The sequence below is a fragment of the Lissotriton helveticus genome, chromosome 4_1 (genome assembly GCF_964261635.1).
Source record: "Lissotriton helveticus chromosome 4_1, aLisHel1.1, whole genome shotgun sequence".
NCBI classification, from domain to species: domain Eukaryota; kingdom Metazoa; phylum Chordata; class Amphibia; order Caudata; family Salamandridae; genus Lissotriton; species Lissotriton helveticus.
Genome location: NC_136063.1, coordinates 16,633,059 through 16,647,837, shown reverse-complemented (window position 1 = coordinate 16,647,837; position 14,779 = coordinate 16,633,059). Strand labels below are relative to the sequence as shown.

General features: G+C 39.6%; 1 protein-coding gene across 1 annotated transcript in view; it reads left to right on the top strand.

Moving 5' to 3' along the window:
• The window catches only part of LOC144827822 (multidrug and toxin extrusion protein 1-like), a 227,396-nt gene that overhangs the window by 159,825 nt on the left and 52,792 nt on the right, over positions 1-14,779 (top strand). The window contains exons 10-11 of the mRNA XM_078685988.1: positions 8,169-8,238; positions 13,605-13,737. Of these exons, the coding sequence (XP_078542114.1) occupies positions 8,169-8,238; positions 13,605-13,737 (203 nt within the window). The remainder of the gene's footprint in view (positions 1-8,168; positions 8,239-13,604; positions 13,738-14,779) is intronic.

Below are 14,779 nucleotides of genomic sequence, written 5' to 3'. Positions count from 1 at the left end.
TTCTTTAATTTGTGTCAAGGTACTAGACAAGGGTGCCCGTTATCGCCTCTTTTGTTTTTATTATCTATTGATCCTCTTCTTTGTTTACTTAACCTTAATCAAGATATTAAAGGGTTTCAATTTGGTTCCACCTGTATCAAAACAGCTGCCTACGCAGATGTTGTGCCTATCTTTTCCGATGATATAGCCACCGCAATTCCTGCTATCTCCGAGACTATTAATCTATTTTCTAGTGTCTCAGGATATACTCTAAACAAAGATAAAACGGAAATGTTTCCCCTCAACGCATATTATTTTCCTGCACACATGGGGGATGCTGGTTTTAAATGGCAATCAAAACGTATTAAATATTTGGGGATTTGGTTTTGCAGCACTCTAACTTCATATAATGAAGCTCAAACTTTACTTAAGGTTCGTCAACTTTTGGATACTTGGTCACCTAAGTTTATTTCATGGTGGGGACGTCTTCAAACTTTAAAAATGATGATAACACCTATTATTAATTTTGTGTCCTCAATGCTTCCTATTAAATTATCTTCATCTTTTTTTCATGACTTTGACTCTCTTACTTCAAAATTCCTATGGAGTGATAAGAGAGCCAGAATAGCCTAAAAACATTTGAGGAAACCTTATGACATGGGAGGTTGTAACTTTCCTGACTGGGATCGATATCAAGTGGCTTTTTTAGCCTCCCAAGGAGCGCTTTGGTTCTATACAGATCCTAGACATACTCCGCCATGGGTGTTTATTGAGCGGGAATTATCTTCTCCTTTGCCTACCTCTTCCTTCTTAACTACCTCCACCTTGTCTATTCCTTTTTCTCGTGCTATTATTTTAGATACCATTGCTGCAGTGAAAGTAATTGATAAAAAAGTTTCTAAGCCAATCCATAAGTCTTGATGGTCTTCTTTGTGGCATAACCCTAAAATTAAAATTGATATTGATTCGTCTTTGGTGGCCTATTGGGCTGATAAAGGTATTACCCTTGTCCAACATCTTTATGATTCCAACCATGATACATTACCTTTCTCTTCCTTGGCTCGAGAGTTTTCTCTCACTAATCTCGATTTTTATACATTTTTGAAAATCAAAGTTGCCGTTGCTAAGGTTAATTTTGATCCGGTTTCTCATACAGTTGCTCTCCTATCTATGTGGTATAAATCAGGCCATATGGCTTCTAAGATTTATAAATTTCTATCTTCCACACCGCCTCTGTTGATGACTGTTACACAACAGAAATGGTTAAACCATTTTGACCATGCTCTTATCAAACATATCTCCCCAGACACTTGGCAACTTATTGGGAGTCTTTCTCTTCGTTCTAAGATTGCTCCATCTCTAATTCAGTCTAAATTTTTTTCTCTTAATTTGTTGCATTGGACACCGGTACGCCTGCACTCTCTTAATCTTAAAGATAATGATCTTTGTTGGAGTTGTAATTTAGCCGCTGGTACCTATCAGCATATGTTTTTTGACTGTTCTTTACTCCACTCTTTTTGGGAATTGGTTCACAAACATCTCATGCTAATTTTTAATATTCAGTTTCAACTCTCATTACCTTTAATCTTGTTAGGTCCATGGGCTGCACCATCACCATTATCGTTAGATTCTGTGGATATGCAATTGTTAGATTTATTGTTGACAATTGCAGTGAAGATTATTCTTACGGAGTGGAAATCATTTGGTTCTGTATCCTATCATACATGGTGGGCTTGGGTCTCTTTTCTCCGTGGGGCTCATACTTCTGTGGAGGTGAATCATCTCTCTACCTCCATTTCTAATGGGGTATGGAGAACACTGGATAGTTATGTGGACTTGGCCTCGAAAGGTTTGGTAGAGCAATTTCCCTTTGTGTCGTCTACTTAATTTCTTTTGCTCGTTCTTTTGTAGCAGGAGACTCTCTCTCTTCTCTTTTATATTCCTTCTTCGCTCTTCACTCTACTTTCTTCTCTTTCTCCTTGCTCTTCCCTTTCTTTCTCTTTCCATTTCTTTTCTTACTGTTGATCAATTGTTATCAAGTGATGCATCTGACTTTTTAATATGGTTCCTCAATATTCTTGTTTTTGAAACATAATATTTATATGGTTAGGCAGGAGCCCTATATGACAGTTTTGACATTTAATCTTGTATTGCTATATTGTCAGTGTATTGCTTTCTATTGTCTTTAACTATTCATATGCTCTTTCTAATTTAATAAAATATTAGAACAAAAAAAAGAGCATTTAGGGATGTGGTAATGAGCTGGGATAGTTATGACAGTGAATAATAAATCTCCACCTGCTCGTCCAACTCCTTCTGGCTTGATACCAAGTACCAGTGGCGGCTCACGCAGATAAATGCTGTCGGGCGTTAAGGCGCCGCTGCGTGGGGGGATAGTGGAGTTTGACATACGACAGGAAAGTGGAAAGTAAAGAAACGGAAAGTGGAAAGTAAAGAAACAAATACATAAAACAACTTACCGTGAGCCTTACTCTGCCCGCCCCTCCAGCCTTTCTGCCCCACATCATTACCTGTGCAAGCCGCTACTGCCAACTACCAAGCTTAGGCGCCTGCCTGGTGATGAGAGCATGTGCGAATGAAAGACTTAAAGCAAGCAGGTCAACCTCTCCGTTCACTTTTGAGTTAAATCAAGAAAGGGATGATTAGAAAGTATTTGTGGAGAAGTTCATGGGGTTGACCCCTCGCTATGTATATTTTCTATTAAACACATAGATTCTGCCATAGCTCTCCAAAGCTAAGATGGGTAGTCAGGTTTACTTGTAGTGCATTATGCCACAAAGCAAAAGCGGCACATACTGCTGCCTCAACCAGCACTTTGAAATAGTTCACAGAAAAAATGATGCTAGTGCTCCACAAATGAGCTTTAAATAATGCACCTGTGTTCATGTATGTAAAAGAAGAGTAATGCACGGAAAATGTCATTCATATCTGTATCAATGTAATTGTAATTGCATTTATATAGCGCTTACTACCACTGACAAGGTGTTGAAGCGCTTTTCGGCGAGTAGCACGCTACTCCGGGACCCATGGAGGATTAGTGTTGAATTAGTATAGTGAAACATGCAAGTACATTTTAAGTGGTGGATAGGTTAGTCAGATATTTGGATTTGGAATGAAAGCAGAAGGATAGAGGAGGAAAAAGGCTTGTATTTATATAGCAATTGTTGGCGCAGGGTATTCAGGAAGCCCATAAAGGATTAGTGGTGAATTAATATGGTGAAATATGAAGTAATTTCAGTGGTGGATATTAGTTAGTTATTTGGAGTGAGAAGGATAACGGAAGGATAAAAGGTGAAGAAGGTTTGCATTCATATTGCACTTGTTACCCCTGATGGGTGTTGGACCACTTTTCTGGAGAGTAGCACGCCACTCCGAAACCCATAAAGGATTAGTGTTGAAAATTAGTATAGTAAAATATGAAGTAATTTGAGTAGTGAATATGTTATTCAGATATTTGGGTAGAGAAGGGTAGGTGGCGGGATAGAAGAGGGAAAGAGGTTTGTATTTATATAGCGCTTGCAACCCCTGAGGGGGTTTTAAAGCACAAGTAGCACGCTACTTGGGAACCCATCAGGATTAGTGTTGAATTAGTATGGTTAAACATGAGAGCAATTTTAGTGGTGGATATGTTAGTCAGGTATTTGGATTGAGAAGGGTTGGGGAGGGGTAGAAAAGGAAAAAGATTTGCATTTATATAGCACTTGTAACCCTGATGGTGTGTTGAGACTCTTTGTTGGCGAGTAGCACGCTACTCTGGAACCCAATAAAGGATTAGTGGTGATTTAGTGCAGTTGAATATGAAATTTGAGAAGTGATGTTAGTCTGTTAATTTTGAATGAAAAGGATAGTGGAGGGATACAAGAGTGAAGGATTTTATTTGGTTTTGTTGTTTTTAGGTATTAGCAGTAGGAGGAGGCTTTTGGATGAGTAAAAATGAGTTTTGGAGGGGTGGAGTCAGAGGGAAGAGTTTAGAAAGGTTTGTTTTAGTGGTTCGGTATAGTAAAAAGAGGTGTCAGATGATTCAAGGAGGAGTAGAGTAGGAGAGAGTCTAGAAACGGTTATTTTGGGGATCATAGTAGTGCTATGGGGTTTGGGATAAATGAGAGAGTGTATGTAGAGAATATAGTGATAGATGTATAGGATGAGAGATAGGGTGGTGCATTGGAAATAGTAGTAGAAAGAAGTTTGAGACGAGTCAGAAGGTTGGGCTAGAAGATATATTGAGCAAAGTATAGGCTGAGAATTAGGGTAGTGCATTGGAAATGCTAAATTAGAAGAAAGTGATAAATATATAGATCCATAAGTACATCAAAAGTATATAGATACGTAAAGGAGGTAAGTATATGTAGATTAAAGATATTGATAGAGGCACAGGATGAGAAATAGGGTTGTGCATTGGATATGCTTTTTCAGGCGAAAAGTAACAGACACGCAGAGTCATGTACATGGAAGGTACATAGATGCACAATGGAAGTATGTACATGTAGACCAAAGATGATTTTTATTTATTTATTATTATTATTTTTTTCTCTCAACAACATAATTATTTTACATGTTTATACAAAGTAATACACAAAGATAGGTACATTATATATAGTGAAAACAAATGTTTATTTACAGAGGGATATGCTGTAAATTTCTGTTTGCATATGGTGTTTATGTGGGGAAGAGCCAAATCTTGAGTAGTTTTCTGAAGATAAGGTGGTTGTCGGTGGACCAAAGGGGTGGTTGTCGGTGGACCAAAGGGGGGTAAAGAGTTCCCTTAGTTTGGCTGCTTGAACAGAGAAGAATGTGCCACCCATGGTTTTTTTCTTGATTTTGAGGCGAGATGCTCCTTTAGAGCGGAGGTTCCTTTGTTGAATGTGTTTGGTGATTTTATTACTGATGAAGAGTGGTCCCATTCCATGTATTGCTTTGTGGGTGATACAAAGCAGCTTGAACGTGGATCTTCTGGTAACCGGTAACCAATGCAGGGCTTTCAAGGTAGGGGAGATGTGGTCTCGCGGTTTGATATGCAAGAGTAGTCTGGCAGCCAAGTTCTGAATCCGTTGTAGTCTTTTCATGGTTGTTAAAGGTGATCCGTGGTAGAGGCTATTGGCGTAATCGAGTTTGAACAGAACAAGGGAGATGGTAGCTCGGTCCTTGTGTGGAAATCCCAAATGAGGGAAAATTTGTTGCAGCATTTTTATAGTGACAGTGCTTGATCTTGCTACTTTATCCACTTGGGCATTCATTGACAGCTTGGAGTCCATGGTCATTCCAAGTTTTCTTACTTCCTTCGATACTTTAGGCAGTGATCCCAGTTCATTAGGCCATGCGGCAAGCGGGTTGTAATGTTTCCAATCGCCACACATGAGTATTTCTGTTTTTGAAGCATTCAATTTGAGATGGCTCCAAATCATCCACTGATCCACGGCTCTGAGACAGCTCTAAATTGGTGATTTTCCAATGTCTTTGGGGCATTCCAGTTGAAGGAGTATTTGCGTGTCATCTGCATAGTTATAGCATGTGATCAGTACTGGTAATGAATTCATGTAGATGTTGAAAAGCATGGGCGAGATGATCTATCCTTGAGGGACCCCTGCTTTTGTGGAGTACGGTTTGGACGAGAAAGGTGGGGTATGGATGACATTAGTTCTGCTTCGAAGGTAGGACACAATCCAGTCTAGAGCGGTTCCCTCTATGCCGGCTTCATAGAGTCTTTGTTTCAGAGTGTCATGGTCAACCGTGTCAAAGGCAGCTGAGAGGTCCAGGAGGAATAGCGCAGCAGCCCCGTTGCGGTCAACTGTATTCTTTAGGTCATCCCAGATGGCAGGGAGGGAAGATTCAATGCCTCTTCCCGGACGGAATCCTGTTTGGAAGTCTGAAAGTATGTCATTCTCTTCAATGAATTGTGACATCTGGGCGAACACTGCTTTTACTATCAGTTTGCGCAGGAAAGGTCCATTTGTAATGTGTCTGCAGTTGTCAGGGTTCAGCGGGTCCAAGTTTTAATTCTGGCGTATGTGTGACTTTTTGAGTTCTTCTGGAAATATTCCAGTAGTTAAGGAATCGTTGATGATTCTTCTTACTGGAGTGGCAGCAGCGCTTGTTAAAAAGAAATGTCTTGTGGCGGACATGGTTCAGAAGGGCTGCCCGCAGGCCTGCTTGCTTTGACCAGGTCCATAATTTCATCCTGTGAGATGTGTTGGAAGGAACAGAGAGGCTTGATTAGAGCATTCTTGGATTGTTGTTTTGTACAAGAGTTAGTGCTGGTGCTTTGTTTCTGTTTCAAGTACGAGTCCAACGTGTCTGCTTTGTCCGTGTAATGATTTGCCAGTTTCTCTGTGAAATCTTGAGTAACAGGATGAGTTCCTTTCTAGGCAATTTGGTTTGTTGCGAAATTCATTGAGTATTTTATAGAATTCTTTATTTGCACATTTTGCATTTCAAATTCTGTCTGAATAGTACCTTTTCTTAGGTTTTTTGATAACCGACTTGTATAATCTGTTAATTTTCTGTAGGTGAAGTTTATCTTGTTTGGCTTTTGTTTTGAGCCAGGTACGTTGCAGCTTTCTAATTGGTTGTTTTATGTCTTTTATTTCTATTTTTCTCCAAGGTGCTTTTTTTCTTTTGTTCTGTTGTGTGGTTTTGAGTGGTACCTGGATGTCAAAAGCATCCTGCATCTACTCATTTAGATTTTGAACAGAAATGATGGTTTCCAGATATTTACTGGATGTTAGTTGTCTTTCTAAGTGTTCCCTAATTGAGTTTGTTCCACGGCTGGTGGATGGATGCAAGGTAGTTTTAGGTGAGTCGCTTAGTGTTGTTTTATGTTGGAAAGCAAGCAAGTGGTGGTCTGACCATGTGACTGGAGTTATAGTTTGAAAGGTAACTAGTTCAGTATTAACAAAAATGACATCTAGGATATGTCCAGCGGTGTTTGTCGGATTGTGCACAATCTGATGCAAGTTCAATGCGTCTAGTGCAGTGATTATTGGTTTTGGATGGGTCATATTGGGTTTATCAATCCAAATGTTAAGGTCACCCAGAACGCATAGGTTGGAGTGTATTGTTATCAGGTTTCAAACTGTGTATAGAAGTGCGTCTGGGAATGTTGCCTTGCTAGGTGGAGGTCTGTAAAGGAGCAGGAAGTTACAGGAGGAAGACGGTGTAGGGTTGCATCTTGTTAGAAGAGCCTCACAATTCTTTATGGAGATGTTGTAAATTTTAGTGATATGTATTGTTTGCCTAAATACAACAACTAGACCATCTCCTTTTTTAGCTATACGATTTTGGGTGATTGTTTGATAGCCGAGAGGAATGGCTTCATGCAGGACTGGAGCCATATCCTCTCCCAACCATGATTCAGTTATGAATAGTATGTCTGGTTTTGCATCGGTGAGAAGGTCGTAGATGTGATGCTTGTTTTTAGAGAGGGATCGAGCATTTATTAGTAGACAGTTTAGTGAGTGGCCTTTGGTGATAGTGGGACTTTGTTTTGTAGAAGAGTGATCAGTATTGTGTGGGTTTGTAGCAGGTGTGTTTTTAGTGCTGGTATTAGCTGTATTAGGATAGCAATCGTGTAGCTGTTCTGTATCGTGTTCCTCATCCAGCATGCAAAGAAGGCATTTTGATGGGTCTGCGAGTGTATGTGTTGGAGATGGTGTTTGAGAGTGAGTTGGAGTGCTGTGTTGCTTTTGTGGTGTAATAATGTTGTGGAGTAGACATGGGGAAGCAAAGTTGTGAGGTGTGGCATGTTGCTTATATTTTTTGCATGTGATTAAGGCGGAAGGTGTATGAGTCAGGGGAGGTGGTGCAGCTTGTGGGTCATGTATTAATGTTCTAAATTGTCAACTGGATGAGAGGTAGTTAGAAGAGAGTTGCTGTATTAGTGTATCTGTGTTAGGTGTGGTGGAAGAGGGAAAGCAGTGCTTAGTATCAAACAAAATCAGCTTTTTTTCGCTCCACCATGACATAATCCTCTCACGACTCCTTGTAAATACAGAACTGCACAGAGTTTTACCCTTTTGCAACTTAACGTTTTCACACTGCACTGCCTGGAATTCAGAAAATCTGGATCATATTGTCACCATTGTTGAGCAAATCATAGGCTGTCTCATTATGAAGAGGGTTAAACATACTGCCAAGTAATCAGTGTTGTGTCTGTTATTGTCTTCCTTTAACAGAGGGATCATTGCACTGGCTGCTTCCACGCTGTTGATATACTCACTCTTCCATATATTTGAGTCCTTTGCTGTAAGTATGGTCAATTGTTAAGCCACATAAGGTCGGGTAAGTTCCGCATTAGATAGAATGTGAGCTTCTCCAGGTTCACTGCTTTTAATGTCCTGTCATACCACTAACTAAAGAGTGTTACAGGTAAATAGCATCATCCTCCCTGGTAGGACTAGTTTGTCAGTCTCCCTTTGGCCGAGATAGAGCCACTATCAGGGGTTGAGTCTTGACGAACAGCATTGTTGGTCTGCATGCTCTGTCCGCGAGTTGTGTCCATAGTTGCAAGCTGTACAGTGCTATCCATCCAATATAACACAGACACTAAATTAATATGAACAAAACAAGAGAAATCGGTTCTTCCAGGACATTATGAGAACACATTTTGAGGTTCCGAGAATTCAGTTTTTATTGATTTGTGTAGATAAATACGGGCTGGACTGTGTCACTGGGAAAGAGCAGGAATTCCCCATATTTTAAGGCTTACGGCGCATTCCCGACGTTTGTCCCTGCGCTGGCGCATAATTGGCTGCCTAGCATTAACACAGACAGCCTTGAACTATGGTGCAAGGGTGCCTACATTGCAGGCAGGATTGCTTTCACTATGTGTGTTGCAGAATACAGCACACATAGAAAGAGGACATAACGAGGAGTAATAAAGATATGTTGCTTTTTTCTGCCACTCCTTGGCAGGGGCGTAACATAGGCCCTCGCAGCCCCCACAGTGTGGGGGTCCCAAGCTCTAGGGGGCCCCCTCAGCACAGCACCTCGGCCGGAGAGCTCCTGATAGAGTTCGTAGGGGCCACTAATCGTACTTTGCAGGGGGGCCCCCTCAATTTTCGTAACGCTGCTGCTCTTGGGGAGGCGTATCTTTCTGGTGCATTCCCAGGTTTCCAAAGTCTTTTAACTTTGGTAATGTGTCAATAACCATGGGGGTTGTGCGAGAACAGCTACGCAATGCCCATGGAATGCCTTCCCAGGGCAGAGTGATGCAATGCAGCTATTCACAACGTGTTGCGTTACACCACATTTTTAGAGCCACTAAAAACCTCACAAAGTGTCTTTTGCATGGCTTAAAAAAATCTGACTTAAGGTTTTTGTTGCTCCTATGCCAGATTGTTTGGTGCAAGAGCAATGCAAATGTGGTCATAAATGTGGCCACTGACTGCTTTGTGAAGAAGAATTACATTTGCAATGTGACCTATGTAATAACAGTAAAATGAATTGTTAGAGAACTGTGCACTGCTTTTTCACATATGGTATAAATGAGTTAGAAAGATATTAGGTGCTCTAGGGTATCGCCTATCACCCTCAGGCGAATATCTATATAATGAAATAACGTGTGATCAATGGACCATTGATAACATCCCCTAGGCACTCAGACTGGTGTATTCCTCCCAAAAATTCAAATGAGAAATAAATGTTGAACATTCCATAAGTATTTAATTTCATTCAAAGATTTCTTCTTTTCACAGAATCGGTATTGGTAGCTTAATCAAGCTAGATATTCACTTCATATCGTTTAAAGGCATTCCGAGTCAAAAATGCATTTCCAATTCAGCATTATACATTAGTAGAGTTTGCTCCAATGCATTTCGGGCCACCGCCCTTCATCGGGGAGCATCTATAAGAAACATAATAACGTTTGTATAATTCTCATGTTACATACCAGACAGTAAAAAACGGGTAGGGAAACAAAAGGGGAAGGCACCATAATCTATCTAGATACAACCTAGCTTATATGACGATTTTCACTATTTAACTCAGACTCAATACCAGCAATAATATCATGTTATCTAAATTTGCAATAACAAAGCAGTTAACGTGTTAAACATTGTCGCGGTTCTGTTGAGTAACCATTATTTAACAAGCGCGTCAAACTGACGATGCTTCATATTGAACTTACGTGTCTCCGTGGTTCTTAGCGTTCCCATGGCGCGAACCGGCAAGATTAACCCGGAAGTGTTATGGCGGTTGTGAAACAACAGCCTGGGTCAAATGCGGAAAGTTAAAGGACGGACTATCGTAGTGAAGGGCTATAGAGCTAGAAAGAAGACTTATCGCGCTAACAGTTTGCTGGAGATGAAGTACTATGTAAATGAACAACAATGTACTGAAAAATAAAAATTGGAAAATAAAATAAAACTAGACTGGTATTTATAGATTACATTCTATGAAATTCATACACTGTCAACAAGCAGGGTAAACGAACAGAAAAACACATCAGGCTAGCAGTTCATAAGTAACACGCAAATTCCACTCTGTCATTAAGACCAAAGGGTTTGGTCGAATTAAGTTTATAAATCCAGTAATTTTCGCGTTGAAGCAGCATCCTGTTATTGTCTCTGCCTTCTGCTTTCTGGATGATCTCTAATGCCATGAATTTTAATTGAGATATATTGTGATTCATATCCAAAAAATGTGATGCCACTGATGATTTGAGATTCTTAGTTCGGATGTTTGACTTATGTTCGTTTAAGCGAATCTTAAGTTTGCGTTCAGTCTTACCTATATACACCTTTCCACATGGACATTTTAAAAGGTACACTAGGTTTCTAGAATCGCATGTCGCTGTGACTCTCAGTTTGATGTTAAATCCTTTCATTGGATGTGATATAGTGTTTCCAGTGATAACGTTATGACAATTATTGCAATTGTTGCATGGTCTAGTTCCTTTTGCTATTGGATGTAGTTCATTAGGTTGTTTAAGAATCTCTCCTAAGTTTTTACTCCTTGTATGAGCAAATATTGGTTTGTGTTTAAACATGTCTTTAAAATCCGTTTCTAATTCTAGCATTGGCCAATGCTTGAGAATGATTTTTTTGTAGGTGTTACTGACATTTGAGAATTTTGATACTATGACCATCCTGTCACAAGATTTATCTTTTTTGTGCTGTTGTAGTAGACTCGATCTGTCCATTTGATCTACCTCTTTTTTGGCCTGTGCCAATATTTTGTCTGGATATTTTCTCTCTTTGAATCGATCAATCATTTCAGTCATTCTTGTTTCTGTCTGTGTAATGTCTGAACTCATTCGTTTCACTCTCATCAGTTGAGATTTAGGTAGATGGTTCTTCAATGAATCCTGATGGAAACTACTATAATGTAGCAAGTTATTGCGATCTGTCGGTTTTCTGAAGATATCTGTTGTTATCTTATTATCTTGAAGTGTGACTTGGACATCCAAAAAAGTGATCGTCTTAGAATCAATTGACCATGTGAACTGGATTCGAGGATTCGCTGAGTTTAACATCGATAAAGCTAATTCTAAGTTCTCTCGTGTATCTTTCCAAAATATAAAAAGATCATCAATAAATCGTATGTATAATTTCAGATGTTTGTTCCACTGTGTGTTTGTCCAGATATGGGTCTGTTCAAATTCTCCCATAAATATATTAGCGTATGCTGGGGCAGCGCTGTTTCCCATACTGGTACCCACTAGTTGCAGAAACCAGTTGTCTTTGTACTTGAAATAACTATGATACAAAGTAAACATTGTGAGTTCCATCAAAAATATTTTCATTGGTTCATCCACTTCTAATTTCAAGATAGCCTGTTCCATGGATTCTATGCCTTCTTTATGTGGGATATTCGTATACAACGAATTAACATCCGCAGTGCATAACCATAATTGTTCGTTGGGCTCCATTTGAATAGCTTCAAGTTTTTTCAAAAATTCTGTAGTATCACGGACATAACTAGGTAGAGATTGTACAACAGTTTGTAGGTGGCGGTCCAAATATTGGCCAATTGGCTGATGTATACTATTTCGAGTTGATACTATCGGTCGAATTGGGGGATCCGTGAGATTGTTATGTATTTTAGGTGTGGCATATATATTTGGACTTTTGACATTGATTTTCAACAAGAAGTTTTTGGTTTTTTGATTAATCACTCCTAGTGATGTTGCTTTTTCAACAATCTCTGTTAAAGTTTTCATATATTCCATGGTAGGGTTGCCTGGAAGTTTTAAGTATGTTTGATCGTCTGATAGGTGATCTTGAAGTTTCTGGTGATACATGGTTGAATTAATTATCACTAGTCCGCCGCCTTTGTCTGCTTTCGTGCAGATTATGTCCTGATTGTTAGCTATTCTCTTTAGTGTGTCACGATCTTTTTGAGTCATATTCTTGTATTGATGTTTATGAAAATTGATTGATGTCAAATCTTGTTTCACCAATTGTTCAAACAAATCAATAGTTTTGTGGCTCTGTGGAGCTTGAAATGACAGACCATGTCAGAAATTTTGCATTCACAGGAGGGTGCAAACAACCTGCCTAATGAGTACTAATTAGGAAGCTTGCAAGTTGCATCCTCCGGTGGCTGGCTACTAATGTGTGGAAGGAGGCCTATGAGGAATAGAAAACACTCATCCCTGTATTTGCATTCCCCAACAGGAAACTTTAAAAGCAGTCCATGTCCATTAAAGGGAAAGTAGATACTTCTAAAGAAAGGATTCTAATTTGGGAGGTGCAGGCAGTGGTCAGCCATAGCTGCTGGCACAATTCCTACAGGGAACGTAGCCCCATGGGAACTGCTTCCCCTTTGTAAATCAGTTACCACCCCAAGTCAGATCAATGGTTTCTGACCACAATTATGGTCATAAGCCATTGCAAATGTCATTGCAACTGCCAAATAGGAGAACTGGACAACTTTTTCCTATCCGTTCCTGTTTCCAAATCAGAGTGGATCACAACAGCCTTTTTAGAAATCAAAAAGACACATTGCAATCATTGAAAGCAAATGTTTTGTGAATCACAAATCCAGTTATTTTTCAAATTTCAAGCTTTATGACCACAATATACCTTTCTATAGGAGGCCCTATATTCTTTAACACTATGGACCCGATTCACAGAACTAACTAAAGACAAAATCCTAAACTTACTACCATTTTGGTATTCACAGAAGGCACTTACTCATTTCAGTATTCACAGAAGGCATTTACTCATTTTGGTATTCACAGAAGTTAGGACTCCTAACTTTACTCCTGAAGGCCTTCTGTGAATCCTGAAAGTCTTAATGTTAAGATTTTTCTCAGTTTAGTTGTAGTAAAGTTAGGACTCCTAACTGTAGGACTCCTAAATGCCTTCTGTGAATACCGGAAGACTTAAAGTTAGGATTTGTGTCAGTTTAGGAGTAGTAAAGTTAGAAGTTCTCCTAAACTGAGAAAAATCCTAACTTTAAGACTTTCGGTATTCACAGAAGACATTTCGGAGTCCTAAAGTTAGGACTCCTAACTTCTGTGAATACCGAAATGGTAGTACGTTTAGGATTTTATCTTAAGTTAGTTCTTTGAAATCGGGCCCTTTGTCGAGACATCCTACTTGGAAATGCCTTTCAACCAGTATCAAAACGTAAGCATGGTATTGTTTATCTTTCCTTCTCCCCAGTGTGTAACACAAGGAATACTTAAAGGTATGGGAAAGCAAAAGATTGGGGCTGTGGTGTACGGCATTGGTTACTACGTGATTGGATTACCAGTAGCAGTGGTGCTCATGTTTCCAGCCAACCTTGGAGTGCTAGGTATGGACAATGATTAGTGATACATGTCTAGTTTCCACACTGTTGATAATGATACAGTACTTTTTGATGGAAGTTGCAGCCATAACATGATGTGTAAGGTGTCACTGTAAGTGTCCTGTAGCTGAAAATCTGCTTCTCCCTCAGAAGCAATATTTTGAGCACCAGCTGTTTCTACCACAGGCCCCTCGCTTCATGAACTGTTGTAAACTGACATTGCCCAGTCAGCACTCTTTCTTCAGTTTGTCTGGTAACATTTATGACAACCTTTATGATGTTTTTCCCTTTTTCTCAAACCTAACCAGTCTCTTCTTGCACACTCTATTAATGTCGTCTTCCCATTATTTCGTTGATTAACATGTCCATATGAGGTGCATTATTGCTGCTACTAATGGGTTCAATATCTCAAGATATTATTATTGAAGGTAATGGAATTGAGAGAACAATAACATCTCTTAAAAATAAGATGATACAAGTAGTGGGTGTGGGTAAGGTCCAAAGAATGACATTTGTTTGAAGATATTCTTACTTACAGGTTACAGATGTGATGTGGATGTAATATCAAGACCCCACCAGGAGCAGCCTCCTGCTGCTCAACCTGCTCTCTATAAGTGATCACTCAGGGAAACATAAACATTCTGTGACATCATAAAGAGAGGCTGATCAGCAGGTGTAATGGCAACTAGGAAGAGAATGCATTATATCCAGCAGAGAGTATAACCCATTACTTCCCTTAGGAATAATAAACATAAGGAATGAATATCTTTCAACCCAAATCTGAAAATTAAGCAGCAGGTATCCAACTCACAATCATGCCAGTTTAGGGCATCTTGGGAACATATAAAGGGTCTCTTACAACCGCAAAACAACAGTAGGCAGAGGGTATCTCTCAACCTTTGCTCATCCTTACACAGGACCCTACATAACATGGTAAAGGGTGTCACTCAAACCACACTCATCTCAACTTAGGGAATCTTGTGAAGGATGTATGTCACTACAACGCACACTTTTACAACGCATACCTTTACAACGCATTTTTTACAAC